Here is a 15,463-nt window from a genome sequence, read left to right as displayed (position 1 = left end):
CATGATAAAACCGAAGTACTGATATTAGAAAATTATGACAAAATTGAGTGAAATCGATTCCACCCAGCCATGGATCACCTGTATGTTTGAAGTCCTTCTTCAGCACTGTTCCGCAGAGTCACTTTGGACAATTCCTCTAAGGCATTTCGGTATTCTTTACAACTTTAGAAAGAGATTGAAAATCGTTAATCATTAAGCTTTTCTTTTTTTGCTTTAGAGTAAGTTTTCGATTACAGAAACACAATCATTATCCAGAACTGTCCATAATTAAACAAATATATTTGTGTTAACTGACAAAAGTGAGTAAGCAGAAGTTTCATGAGGAAGGTTAATGTCTTCACAGAAAATAATAAAAAAATACAACCATCAACACAGCAATCATCATCCTAAACAATAATCACAAAAGGCTGTAAACACTTAGACCAAATGCCTTCAGAGGTTGAACAGGTAATCTTTTTAAGTATGAAACTTTGTGGTTTAGTACAACAGTGTGGAAAAGAACTTGGTAGTGTTTTCCCACTTAAAAAAAATAATAATCTTGCATTGGCCAAAAATTCCTAGCAGTCCATCATTCAGATGTCGGGTAACTAAAGAGGCATCTTAAGAGGTGTGATTTTTCCAAGACACTGAAAAATATGACCTCAAGTCAAATAACTGCTCCCTAGCCCTGATGGTACTGTGGGTTAGGCACTGGGGGCTGCTATATGTACGCTCGGCGGTTCAAATTCCCCTGCCATTCCTCAGAGGAAAGATGAGGCTGTGTGCTCCTATAAAAATTTAGTCTCAGAAACCCGACACAGACCACTCTGAGTCAAAATCAACTAAATGGCAGTGGGTTGGGACAGGGTTTGGTTTTGGTTTTAAAAGTTGTTGTTGTTGTTGTTAGGTGCCATCAAGTCGGCACCGACTCATAGCGACCTTATGCACAGCAGAAAGAAACAATGCCCGATTCTGGGCCAACCTCACTACTATTGCCACGCTTGAGTCCATCGATGCTGTCATTTGGTCAATCCATCTCATTGGGGGTCTTCCTCTTTTTCTCTGACCCTCCACCTTACCAAACATGATATCCTTCTCTAGCGACTGTTACCTCCTGACAGTATGTCCAAAGTATGAAAGACAAAGTTTGGCCATCTTGGCCTCCAAGGATCACTCTGGCTGCACTTCGGCTATTTCTGATTCAGTTGACTTTCCAACCTTTCTTAGCTATTCTTTCTTATATATCATATCTTAGCTTTCTTATCTGTTAATGTAGTATGAGTAATCAGTAAAAACAGAAGTAAATACTATCTTCCTAAAGGAGTTGTTGGACTGCAAAGTCCATTTGAACTGCAAGGTCAGTGGTTCAAGGTCACAAGTTGCTCCTCGGAAACCCTATCCAGGGTTGCTATGGGTCAGAACCGACTTGATGGCACTTAACAACAACAAAGTCCAAAAGGCAAAGATACTAAATCTATCTTATATAAGACTAATTGATATTCATTACACAAATAGTAAACTATAAACTCCATAAAAGTGAAAACTAAAACCGCCTGACATGGAGTTGATGACAGCTCACAGCGGCCCTGTAAGTAAAACTGCTCCATAGGGCTTCCCAGGCTGTAATCTTTTATGGAGCAAACAGCTCATCTTTCTCTCAGAGCAGCAAACCTTGGGGTGAGCAGCCCAACAAGAGCTCTTTCCACAAAGGCAGAAGCATATACACCTGTCTTGTTTACCCTTAATTGTACACCCTATATCCAGGGTCACTATGAGTTGGAACCGACTCTCCGGCACTTAACAACAACAACCTAATATGACACTCAAATAATCTGTTGAATGAATGGTCTCCTTATGGCCACTATTCTAAAAAGAAAACTTTTAAATTGTAATGCTTTCCAATGGAAAAAAAAGATTTGAAAACTTATACATCTCAGATTCTACTTAAACTAAGATGCCAATGTATCCTTAAGATTAAAAAGCTTAGTATTAACATTTCTTTTAGAAATAATATATGATAAACATGCTTACAGTATGCTGCTCCAGGGTTAAGGGATACAACAGTTGATTCCACTTAGGAACTATTACCTCGTAAGTGTAGAATCAAGAAGGAAATGAGCAACACAAAAAGAAATCCAGATGATATAAAATAAATATAATACAATATTACAATGAGTAAAAGGAAGACATTATAAAGCAAGTAGACACAATGGATGCATATTTTAACAAAGAGAATAACTAGAGGATTCGAGGATTAGAATAAACAATTTGTCTAATTAATGTTTTTATTAGGTTAAGAATCATCCTGTACCCCATTACTTAGAGGAAAAGCAGGCTTTCGGACACAAAGAGACCAGGTTATCCCACCCAGAGCATACATACTTTCCTTACAGTTCATCTTTTTGCTTTACCTAAGTAAAAGATATCCCAAAATAAGTGATTTTAATAAACATCCACAAAATATACTCATTTAACCACAGGTGAAATAGTCCCATGAATGATACCTGAGAGCAAAAGCAATGATGGAGCTAGGTTCCTTCTCACAGACGGCAATGGGTACCCGTTCGTGCTCATGCATCAGGTAGTGTTTATCTGGGTCACTGTTCAAAATTGTTAAATACATAAATAAGTAGGAACAGACTTAGCAAAGAATCACATAGATAAACCATTAGCATGTGACATGCAAACCTCAAGACAATTTTCAGTTAACCAAATACAATGCACTAAGAAGACATTGAAGAAGTCAAAATACATGCAGATGCTGAGAATTTTAACAGGCAACAAAAAAATATCAACAGAAAGTTTTTAAGGCATATTTAAAAATTTCTGAGAACTAAGTCTCAAATCAAAGGGTTCTGGAATAGCCATCTACACTACAAAGACTTTGGGCCATTTTAATCTCCAAAAAGATTTGCAATGAACAGTAGTCTAATATATTTTGCTTTACTCTGAGCTTGAGAGGAGGAGTACTGGTATGTTGCTGGAGGATAAGCACTGGACTACTAACCATAGGTTGACCATTCAAACCCACCAGCCACTCCTTGGAAACCCTATAGAGTTGCTATCAGTTGGAACAAATTCTATGACACTTAATGACAAGGAATTAAGAGTTTGAGCTCTAGAAATTATTTAAAAGATATACTATTAACCCAACAACATATCATTATATGCCCGTGTAACACGGTCACTCTCTCACTATCACATGGAAACTCTTTGGCATGACTATTTGAACTCCTAATCTTGCTCCCCTGGCTTGCTTCCACTTTACCCTTCCCAAACACTATCAGAAACATCCATTCGTCTGTGAAATAGCTCTTTACTGAGAACCTAACATGTGCCAGGAATATAACAGTAAGAAAAACTACTACTAACTCAATGTGCTGCTAGCGTTGTTGTTAAGTGCGACTGAGTCAGTTCTGACTTACAGCGACCCTGTGTAAGAGGAGTAGCTAGTGAGTTTGAACTTTGTGGTTAGAGCTTAAGGCCCAATTAACATGTGCCAGATGTTAACAATGCAATGCTGGGGGGAAGGGAGGGGAAGTAATTCAGCATGGTCTAAGGTATAGGAGGGTAAATAAATAAATGATCCTAAAAACAAATAAAATCAATTTATCTGTGGTGATGAGAGAGAGCCTAGAGTCCTGGTGTGGCGCTATGGTTAAAAGAGCTAGATTTCAAGGTCAGTTTGAACAGCAAGGGAGGGACCTAATTTGGCTTGGGGAGGGAGGAGGGAATCTATGAAAGATTTCCTAAGAAAGAATGAATAGGATTTAAAGAATGATTAAGAAAGAATATGAAAGCATATACAAAGGCTATAGCTGTTCCCTCAGTTTTCTCATTTTATACCAGAAAAGCTAAACAATTATCATTTACAAAACCAGTCATCTAAGCACTAAAAGCAACAAGAGCTAATGCTTTCTTCTCCTACTCATCTACTATATTATAAGGGTTACATGCACCACAAATTACATTACATAAAAACATACCTCTTTTACTCTGATAAGATGTAATTTAGGTTGAGAAACGCATATATTAAACATGTAGTAAGTTTATAAAAAGGGACTTTTTAATTAAGCAAAAATAAAACCTCCCAATAGCCACTGGCTTTTAAAATACTCACAAAGGAAATGGAATAGGATTATAGCTATTTCCTGGAAGCAAATTCGCAAAGATGGCTTTCATGGTTGATTTTTCCTTCACCTGGCTGTCTGTAGATCCCAACAAATGTCCATCAAACACATCTAGGATGAGAAATATTCTGCTTATATAGATGTTAACACTCAGGAAGAATAAAAATGTATAAAGCATCAACTGTCTTTCTTTTTCTTATTGGAATGCAGGCACCCACACTTAAAACTATACCTTCGGAACAACTAGTTGTATCCAGGTCAGTGGGCCCTCCTACCAACTGCTCAGACATGACTTCAGGTGGAGTCGGCAACTGGAGATGGGTAGAACTAGTGGAGCTTTGACTGGACAGGGTTGTTAAGAAGCGATCCTCTATAGAAAAACACAACTTCAGTGAGTCATTTCTATCTAATATAAATGTGTTTAACACACCAATGAACATTTCTACTTCCTAAAACATAGGATTTTAGCTTCTTAGAAACAAAGCAGGATATTTAGCTCATGTTATAGAAATAGGTACAGAAATTCAGAGAGGCTAAATAACTTGACCATAACTAAATCAGTGGCAACACTGTGACTGTAACCAAGTCTAATGACGTATCCAATACTCTTTCTGCTATACCACAACTCCAACTTTAATAGAAATTCATTTAATTTCACAGGAGATGAGATTAGGATACTACTGGGAGGGGGATGGAAAACTCACACCCCTATTCTCAGAGAGAGAAAAAACATTTAATTATAATAGAAAAATTGCAACAATGAAGAGTTTGAGCTCCTGCTCTATAAAGACAGACTAAGCATATTTCCTACAAATTTTCTAAGGTGGTACCAAGTAATTCAATGAAATCGTGTGAAAAGATATTAGTGACATAATAATATGAGTAGCAATTAAACGTTCTAAGATTCTTGCAGTGAAACCTTTATAACAAGCAAAATAGAAATCAATTGTCTTTTTTCTTTTTGCTCTTCCCTAATAGCAATCCTCTCTATATGTGACATGTATTTCTACACCTTATCTTCTTTCAATATACTTATGATACCTTTAAGCTAACAATACTTTTTTTTAGTAGCTCTAAAAAAAAAAAACAAAAAAATTCTATGAACAATTGCATCAGAAATAAAAACTTAAGATGAGCAGTTAAGCAAAATACACACACTAAAAAAATTTCCCAAAGGCCAGCAGAAGGGGATCAATAGATTTAAGGACCAACCTTTTTCTCCATTTTGAAGTCCTGGAGAAACGTTCCGTGGAGATGTATCCATTGTGTTTATCTATGAAGAAGTAGATACTTCGCATTAAGGATACATTAAAATCATCTTTCTAAGATTCTCCAACCAAGAAATGTTATTTTGGCCTCTTATGACCTTTTTAAACATTCTTAAGAGTTATTGTTGTTGTTGTTAAGTGCTGTCGAGTTGATTCCGATCCACAACAACCCTGTATAGGATTTCCAAGCAACCGCTGGTGAGCTTGAACCGCCAACAATGCAGTTCAAATGGCTTTGCAGTCTGACACATTAATCCACAGCGCCACACCAGGACTCCTTATTAAGGCACCCTCAAATTTCAATTTTTACTTTGCTAGGAATTAAAACTGAGACTGTTTTTAGAATATGCACTTCTTAATTTAAAAATAAAAATAAGTCCATTATATTTTAACAAAATTTTTTTACAAAAATGTTTTAAGTGGCAGTGAAAACAGTAGCTCTGTTTTACACTTTTACAAATATCTTTTAAGTCTAACTTATTAGGACACAACTAAATTAATATCTGGCTCTTACATTTAGTATGCTAAGATACATTTTTTGGATTGAAATATATAAAGAAAATCCAATCTTATAAGATTCAATTGAAAAAAGGAGAACTGTTTTCAAATTCCCAGGGCCCTTGAATCACTTGAGTTTTTGTTAAGTGCTGTCGTGTTGGTTTACTCATAGCAACCCTGTATAGGGTTTCAGAGGAGCAGATGATGAGTTTGAACTGCCAGCCTTGCGGTTAGCAGTCTGGTGCTTATCAGGACTCCTCTACTCTTGGAGTATACTGCTCTAAACAGCTCATTTTTTAGCATGAAAGCACTTAAGAACTCCTTAAAGGTCATGTAACAGAAAGACCCCCTCTTCCCTGCTACTCTACAGAAGACAGCCAACTATCATTAACACTATCACCCACTCCATCAGCAAGACTGTCACCCTCATTGGTTTTTATAGCCTTTAAAAAAAAAAAAAAACTTTTCCAATATTTATTGGCTAATTGTTTATCATCATCTGTTTGTTATGAGTCATTAGACAAACGCTTCACAGAGACAACAGCTATGGTCTGAGTTCTCAATTGTACTCACTGTAACTAGAACAGTACCTGACACATAGCTCTCAAGAACTACTTATCAAATGAAGGAAGATAATGGCAGTGCGACAGATTTTCAAATCAACTTTCAAAATGATGATTCTAAAGTAAAGGATTCTGCATTTTAATTTATAGTATACACTCCATAATGAAGGTCTTACACCACTGGCTTTGCAGTTTCTCCAAATGGGTAAAGAGAAAGGCCACCAGGAGTCCATGCTAGTCATTAACATTAGACTAGCTGGCAAATACTAAAGTACAATCCTCTTCAGTTATTCTCATTCTTACTCACACTTAACTTTAAGGAAACTTATTCCTGCACACTTGTTTTAGAGTCAAAAAAGTATTCAATTATATGTTGCTGCTGTTAAGTGTCATCAAGTCGGTACCAACTCACAGCGACCCTGTATAGGGTTTTCCGAGGCTGTAAATCTTTATAGGAGCAGAAAGTCTCATCTTTCTCTCACAAGTCTTGTGGTTCACTTGTGCTTATCCTACAAATATATTCTAAACAACACAGAGATCTAAGGCACTTACGCCCATCATTACAAGAAAATATTCCTTTGCACATAGCACATGCACACAAAAAGAAAATTAAAAAACTTTCATGGTTTCAGAACATTAAACCTTTAGAATATACACTTAAATTAATTCACCTGCTAGATGGTAAGGGAGGTAGGCAGACTTCTAAAATGGCCCCTAGGATTCCCAAACTGTGATGACACATACTTTCCCCCATAATTCAATCAAATATTAATCTAGGTACTATTATGAAGGTAAGGAGCTCTGGTAGCATAGTGGTTACGAATCAGGCTGCAAACCTTAAGATCAGCAGTTCGAAACTACCAGCTGTTCTGCAGGAGAAAGATGAGGCTTTCTGCTCCCGTAAAGATTTACAGCCTCGGAAGCCCCGTACAGGGTTGCTATGAGTCAGTTCTGACTCCATGGCACATAACCACCACCACCATTATGAAGGTATTCTGCAGATGAAATCAAGGCCACAAATCAGTTGATCTTAAAATGGGGAGATTATCCAAATGGGTCTGACCTATTTTTCCATAAACCCTTAATATCTGTGTCTAGAAATCAGAGGCACGAGAATGAAGAGACCTGAAGCAAGAGGAAGACTTTGATGCATTGTTACAGGTTTTGAAGGTATAGGGGAGGATAGAAGAGGGAACAGGCGGCAAAGAATACATGTAGCCTCTAAGTATGAGAAGTCAACAGCCATCAAGAAAATGGGGACCTCATTCTACAAGGAGCTCTGGTAGCGTAGTGGTTACGAATCGGGCTGCGAACCTAAAGGTCAGCGGTTCGAAACTACCAGCTGCTCCGCGGGAGAAAGATGAGCCTTTCTACTCCCGTAAGGATTTACACCCTCGGAAACCCTGTACAGGGTCGCTATGGGTCGGAACCGACTCGACGGCACGTAACAACAAAGTGTACCACCAGCCTGAATGAACTCAGAAGATTCTGAATCTCAGATAAAAGTCCCAGGTAAAACCTTGGTTTCATCTATGTGAGACTATGAATACAGAACCCAGGCATGCCAGGCCAAATTCCTGGCCCAAAGAAACAGTGAAATAATACATCTACAATGTTTTAGGCAACTATGTTTATTATAATCTGTCACATAGCAATTGAAAACGAGTAGAAAGATAATCCAGGTGATGTGTTCTTAAAACAAAACTTACACTGAAAACCCTATTTCATATTATAATTATGTATTAAATTTCTAATTCTAAGGGTCACAAATAGGATTGTATCAATAGTATTTATATCAATGAAGGAAAAGAGACAATATTATATTTTATTACCTTGCTGTCTTCCCCTTGCCTCAGTCTTCCGGGACTTGGAGGAACTGAAGGCCGTTTTCTACCCTTTTCTTGCTGGAAGAGATCTTGCAACCTGTGATCAAAGAGGGAAAAATAAATAAAATAATATATGGCTGATTGTTATGTGCCATTGGTTCTGACTCATAGCACCATGTACAGGGTTTCTGAGAAGCAGATGCTGACCTTGTGGTTTGCAGTCTAGTGCTGATCCTAGTCACACAATATATATATAAAATCAACAACATGGGAGCATGGTGACTCTGCAGATTTAAGCACATGACTATAAACCACAAAACTGGCAGTAGAAAGATGAGACTTTCTGCTCCTACAAAGATTTAAAGCCTCAGATACCCTATACATGGTCACTATGAGTTGGGACTGACTCGATGGCACTTAACAGTAACCACCAACATAGATATCTATAACTGTATCTACGTATACATGGTTTTGCTTTTGTATCCTGAATGATGCCTATAAGTTTCTCTTAACTATTTTGCAAGCTCAATGATTGAACTGCCGCATTTGGACTGCAAAAATTTAAAGTGATATATAACTAAGTGCTTGCCATATTGCTAATCAACTAGTCAATAGTTCTTGTTGCTAAGACTGTAGCTATAAAAGAGTGGCAAATTAGGATAAGAGGCAGCATGATGTTGATGTTGTATAATGGAAAACCCAAGAGCACTAAGAGACCAAGAGACCTAGGCTTAAATCCCAGCTCAACAATTAATAGCTGTATAGCGTTGGACAAAACCTTAATTTCCAGGAGTCACAGTTTCCTCCTCTGTAAAATGGAAACACTGTATACTGTGTTGTTATTAGGTGTCATCGAGTAGGTAACTCACTCATAGAGACCCTATGCATAACAGAATGAAACACTACTTGATCCTGGGCCAATCTCACAATAGTTGCTATGATTGAGCTGACTGATGCTGCCACTGTGCCAATCCATCTCATGGGGAGAGGAGGTATTCCTCTTTTTCTTCAACACTTCACTTTACCAAATATATCCTTCTCCAGTTACTGGACCCTCCTAACAGTATGTCCAAAGTATGAAAGACAAAGTCTGGCCATCCTGGCCTCCAAGGAGCACTCTTGGCTGTATTTCTTCCAAAACGGATCTGCTGGTTCTTCTGGCAGTCCAGGGTACTTTCAGTATTCTCTTCCAACACCATAACTCAAATGCATCAACTTTTCTACAGTATTCTTTATTCACTGTCCAGCTTTCACACGCATATGAGATTATTGAAAATATCATGCCTTGCGTCAGATGCACCTGTCCTCAAACTGACATCTTTGCTCTTCAACACTTTAAAGAGGTCTTGTGCAGCAGATTTGCCCAATGCAATATATCATTTGATTTTCTGACAGCTGCTTCAATGAGTGTTGATGAAGTCATTGACAACTTCAATCTATTCTCCATTTATATGGATGTTACACTTACTGGTCCAGTGGTGAGGATTTGTGTTTTCGTTACATTGAGATGCAATCCATAACAACAACTACAGTCTTTGATCTTCATCCATAAGTATTTTAAGAAGTCCTCTTGGCTTTCAGCAAGCAAGGCTGTATCATCTGCATATTGAAGGTTGTTAAATGAGCCTTCCTCCAATTCTGATGCCATGTTTTTCTTCATATAATCATCAACACACAGCATCACACCACGTATATTGTGTTGTTGTTGTTGCTGTGTGCTGTGGAGTCAGTTCTGACTCATAGTGACCCTGTATAGGATTTCCGAGGCTGTAAATCTTTACGGAAGCAGAAAGCCTCATCTTTCTCCTGCAGATCAGCTGGTAGTTTCGAACTGCTGACCTTGCGGTTCACAGCCCAATTCATAACACCACTACGCTACCAGAGCTCCTTGTGTAGGACTCATTAAAACAAATGAAAGGGTAAATGCCAGTCTAGCACCTTACTTAGTGACTACCATAATACAAATAATTAATGGTAGCTATATAATCTCTCTAAACTTCATAATATGCTACAAATGTTTAAAGGAAAACATTTTTTAAATATTTCTAAATTAAGGAAAACTCTTTCCAAAAATAAAACCTTAAAAAGTACAAGAGTTCGACCATGTTCTATAGACTCCTGTCGACTCTGCGATGAGAGAGCGAAGAGGAAGGGCTGGCTGGTCCTAAGTTTGGGGAGACTTGGGAAGCTCCTGTGGCCATGTACACTGACCTAGCCACTGGAAGCTAGAGCTAAGAGTCAAGCGTCCTGCTGATATGAAGTGGGGGGAGGCACGCAAAAACACCCAAACTTGCATATAGTACCCATCTGACCTAGCCTGGATGACTTGAACTCAACTAGAGGAAGATAAAGAAATGTGATACAGGAAGCAAGTGTAAATTGCTACAATTTGATGAACTTGACCTTTACTTATGGATGTGGTAGTGGTGTGCCATGGAGTCAGTTCTGATCCCATGTATCATAGCAACCCTGATAAGGTTTCCGAGGCTGTAAATCTCTACGGGAGCAGAAAGCCTCATCTTTCTCCCGTGGAATGGCTGGTAGTTTCCAACTGCTGACCTTGAGGTTAACAGCCCGACTAGTAACCACCAGACCATGAGAACTCCCTACTTACGGATGTAGTAGCTCAAAATACCAACCAAGATGGAAGAGATCTTCACATAAGGATCAAGCCTTAGTACACATGGTTGATAGGGCCGGGCAACTATAAAGGCACAAAACGGCTGGTTTACAAGTTTTCAAAGGGAATTTAGTTTTAGAGTGTGTCAGGGAAGGTAGAATCCCCACTGAATAGTTTTCATCTTGTCTAGATGGGTCTGGTGAAAGGAGATGAGAATAGGATTCTTTTGATTTAACAGTGAGTAATTGTTATCATGACAAATTGTGATTGTCACAACTGTAAAGGTAGAAGATGTGTAACAAAAAGGGAGTAGTAGTTAGTCTTACATTCCAGGAATAGAGGAACCTAGGACCACCAACAGTGAAGAGAATGATCCTAACCAGAGAAGCAGTGACCCCAGAGATGGAGGCAGAGGTGATGGCGTAGAGAGATAGAGCAGCTGAGGGCTCTAGACTCATGGAAAGAGAAAGGTTGTGTGCTGCCTGGCAGCCAGGAGGCAGGCTTGTATAATGTGCTCTTGGTTGATTGTTTAAATAATTACATATTCCTGCATGTTTTGGGGTACATAAAAAAAGAGGAAATAGAGGCAAATACTGTTAACCCATGACGTATGGAGGGGATTGCAGTCATTGCAATGAAACAAAATATGACTGGTTGAGTGCAAAACCCCCATGTAAACTATAACTCAATTCACAATAAAGACTTAAAAAAAAAAAAAGTATAAGATATGTATCATATATCTGAAGTCCTTGACCAAAAAACTTAGTCATTCCATGGCATACTAATTTAGTTATTCAATAATAATTCAATCAACAACTGAAGAACACTGAAGACCAGCCTAAACTACCTAAAGATCAGTACATATGTTTTAAAGGATGAAGGACAGAAGCTGGTAGCAACAGAAAAATAAGTTCTATAACTTGGAAGATTTACTGCAAGGTCAGCAGTTTGAGTTCATCAGCTGCCCTGCAGGTGAAAGATGAGGGTTTCTGCTTCCCTAAAGATTTACAGGCCTGGTAACCATATTGTTGTTGTTGTTAGTACCCAATCAGTTCCAACCATAGCGACCCTGTATAGGGTTTCTGAGGAGTGCCTGGTAAGCTTGAACCACTGATCTTGCAGTTCCAACGACTTTGCAGTCCAGTGCATTAACCTACAGCGCCATACCAGCGCAGTAACCCTGTAAAGGGCTGCTACAAGTCAGGACCAACTCAACAGCACACAGCCAAACAATAACTTGAGAGCAAATGAAACATTCAAAAGTGATAAAAACAATTAAATGAAAAAAGATCATGGCAGAGCAAGTTTATCAATAATATTATAGAAAGACCACAGTGCAGAGTCTGACCTGTTATTCCAGGCTTGCAGCACTTCACAGAGACCCTGTTTCTTGACAATGAGTGACTCGAAGACTGACTGTAGCTGCTGAGGGGTGTCCACAGAAGAAGATAGGAGTCTTGCCTGCATCTTCTCAATCCAGTTCTTGAACTCACCTTCCTCCATCTGGAAAAGATTTCAGTAATCTGAGACACTAGACAGGTCACAGTCCCCCCAAAAAACTTAGTTAACAGTTAACTTTGGATATTATATCAAACAAATAAATTACCTCTTTTTGTGCAAAGATATCTTCCATTTTCTCCTCTCTAGTTTTGCTAAATGTATCAGTTTTCAAAGATGCAAGTCTTTCATCAACAGCAAGATATACCTGTGAAACTCTAACAATAAACAAACATAAAATGTTGAACATTTCAGAGATGTTAAAATCAAATTTTCCAATCTCACACAAATACAGAAAAAAAATATAAAAACTACCACTGTGTTTTATCTAATTAAGAACCAAATATAATACAGCAAAAAGTTCTAAAAAGATCCTCAAAAATTTAAGTTTTTAGGTCTAAGAGTTTTACTTCCTTTCTCAATACTTTTCCATATTGCCTACATTTTTCTTTTCTTACAGAAAGTATAGCTGTTGTTGTTGTTGTTGTTATGTGCTGTGGAGTTGGTTCCAAAAGAATTATATAATTAGAAATAGTCACATTTTTAAAGAAAACTCTAAAATTTAAATTTCTTAAATTACTAATTAGAATGAACAAATTTGTTATTTTTAAATATCTATAGATTACAGACAGCATTAAACAAAAAAAGATGGGTCAAACCAAGTACTTACTTTTGAAAGAAGTCCTTCAAATCCTGAAGAAGAGACACTTTCAGTGGAGCCTGACGTTTAATGACTATTTTGGGGAGTGGAACGCATACTTCAAGAAGCCGAATGGGAGAATAACTGAAAGAAGAAAACACAAGTAAATGAAAACCAAGGCTTATCACAACAGGCAACTATGCCTTAGGAAGCAGAAAAAAGAAGCTAAGTTTTCATAAAATGGCATTTAAAACAGTCATAAAGATTGTGAAGATAACGACCAATCATTACAAATGTCCTCCCAGTTTAGAAAGGATTTTTATTTTGTTTGCTTTTTCACTGCACGGATTTTCTCCAGAGGCTATTCTCACTAGCTACATAAATAAAAATCACTTCAAATACACTTGCTCTTTGAATGAGGCGAGGCTCCTTCTACAATTATCCTCCCAGAGCCTGAAGATTCTTCTTGAGCATTTTCTTTTCACTATAGCATTTGGTAGCGTAATGGTTACGAATCAGGTTGCTAATCTCAAGGTCAGCAGTTAGAAACTACCAGCTATTCCGCAGGAGAAAGATGAGGCTTTCTGCTCCCATAGAGATTTACAGCCTTGGAAACCTTATATAGAGTTGCTATGAGTCAGAACCGACTATGGCACACCATGGCACACCACCACCATCACCACCACCACCACCACCATAGCATTTATGCTTGTCTAGCAGATGCTATCCACCACTTCAGCCCTAGGTTCCGTTAAATGCTCTTGCTTAAAAAGGAAATAAGCTATAATTAGCATGTACTTTCTAAGTGACTACAAAGTGTCAGTCACTCTTTAGGTGCAGGATACAGAGAAATAAACACTGGCCAAAATTCCTGCCTGCAGGATTTAGGCATGGCAAGACTCAGATTAAAAAAAAAAAAAAAAACCCAAAACAAAACTTAATTTATCAAATGGTTTTCTTCACTGCTATGAAGAAAAATAAAGCAGAAAAGGGAAGCAAACAGTGGTACGGTAAGAGAAGGTAAAATTTGAATAAAGACTCAGAAAATAGCAGGCAGCTAGCTGAACAAAGAGCAGTTTAGAGAGGCAAGAACAAGTAAATGGCTCCAAGGCAGGTACCTAGGAGACATATGAGGTCAGGCCAGGAGATCAGCGAGGGGAAACCAGTAGATGGTGAGAATAAACAGGTACTGGGCCTCCATGCAGGGTTAAAGACAGAGCACTCAAAAGACTTGGCTGTCATGCAGAGTAAAACAGACCCTCAGAATTGGCCTTAGCCTAGTTAGTATCGTAGGAGAAGGAGCCCTAGTAATGTAGTGGATTACAGGCTGGGCTGCTAATGGCACAAGGTCAGCAGTTTGAATCTACCAGCTGTTCCTCAGGAGAAAGATGAGGCTTTCTGCTCCTGCAAAGATTTACAGCCTCGGAAATCTAGAGAGGGTCACTATGACTTAGAACCAACTACACAGAGCACATCACCACCACCACCAGTTAACAGCCTAACAAAAATTCTGACAGACTCTCACATGCATAAACAATGGCTAAGATTGAGGTCTGGTAGTGCAGGGGTTACAAATCGGGCCAAGAACCTCAGAGTCAGCAGTTTGAAACTACCAGCTATTCTGCGAGAGAAAGATGAGACTTTCTGCTCCCATAAAGACTCACAGCCTCGGAAGACCTGAAGAGGGTCGCTATGAGTCAGAACCGACTCCACGGCACATTACCACCACCACCAAGAACAAGGTAGGTGGTGTAGCACATCAGCTAGGCTTCAAATCACATCTCCAGCTCTGTAAGTCAGGATAATAATAATACCTATTTCTTATAGCTGTGGTAAGAATTTAACAAAATTCTTGAAACACTGAAAAGTCTTAGAACAGAATCTGGCCTTTTACATTTGCAGGCAGGGAAAAAACATACCCACAATGAATTCAATTCAGAACAGTGGAAATGAGACAAAGCGTTCAAGGGGGTGCGTGACCATTGACACAAACCCTCTGACTTCTTACCTGAAAGATGCCACCATCTGGTTGTAAGAAAAATACTGGTGATAATCATGGTGGATAGAGTGACCGCATGGTTCAGCATTGGCTCTACGAGTGTACTGGTGCCCATAAAATCTAAGTTCAAGGTACTTTGCAAATGACATGGACCAGGATTCATTGGAAAGAGCAACAACTGGTGTTACCTGAAATTCAGAATAAATAATTTGTTATCTAAGCACTCTAAATGAAAACAGCTGCAAAAAACATGAATATAAGAACATGTAATGTGCAAATAAGAATCTAGAAAAATTAGAAATCATAAAAAAGGATGGACCCTCCTGCCCGAGCCGCGTACCGCGGGCCTGCCAGACGCGCGAAAGCGAGCGACCCGTCTCCCGCTGAACCGAGCAGCGTCCCTCAGCCCTGCCGGGCGTGCGCCTGCAGACAGCTCACCTCAC

At 38.7% G+C, this 15,463-nt stretch overlaps 1 protein-coding gene across 1 annotated transcript in view; it reads right to left on the bottom strand.

Moving 5' to 3' along the window:
* The window catches only part of PIKFYVE (phosphoinositide kinase, FYVE finger containing), a 106,517-nt gene that overhangs the window by 11,494 nt on the left and 79,560 nt on the right, over positions 1–15,463 (bottom strand). The window contains exons 23-32 of the mRNA XM_006872731.1: positions 15,030–15,208; positions 13,052–13,165; positions 12,491–12,599; positions 12,233–12,387; positions 8,271–8,361; positions 5,322–5,382; positions 4,342–4,479; positions 4,100–4,220; positions 2,484–2,579; positions 79–162 (exon numbers count right to left, since the gene is read on the bottom strand). Of these exons, the coding sequence (XP_006872793.1) occupies positions 79–162; positions 2,484–2,579; positions 4,100–4,220; positions 4,342–4,479; positions 5,322–5,382; positions 8,271–8,361; positions 12,233–12,387; positions 12,491–12,599; positions 13,052–13,165; positions 15,030–15,208 (1,148 nt within the window). The remainder of the gene's footprint in view (positions 1–78; positions 163–2,483; positions 2,580–4,099; positions 4,221–4,341; positions 4,480–5,321; positions 5,383–8,270; positions 8,362–12,232; positions 12,388–12,490; positions 12,600–13,051; positions 13,166–15,029; positions 15,209–15,463) is intronic.

This window comes from Chrysochloris asiatica, unplaced genomic scaffold, assembly GCF_000296735.1.
Source record: "Chrysochloris asiatica unplaced genomic scaffold, ChrAsi1.0 scaffold00212, whole genome shotgun sequence".
In the NCBI taxonomy this organism is placed as follows: Eukaryota; Metazoa; Chordata; class Mammalia; order Afrosoricida; family Chrysochloridae; genus Chrysochloris; species Chrysochloris asiatica.
This window is presented reverse-complemented; position numbering and strand designations above follow the sequence as displayed.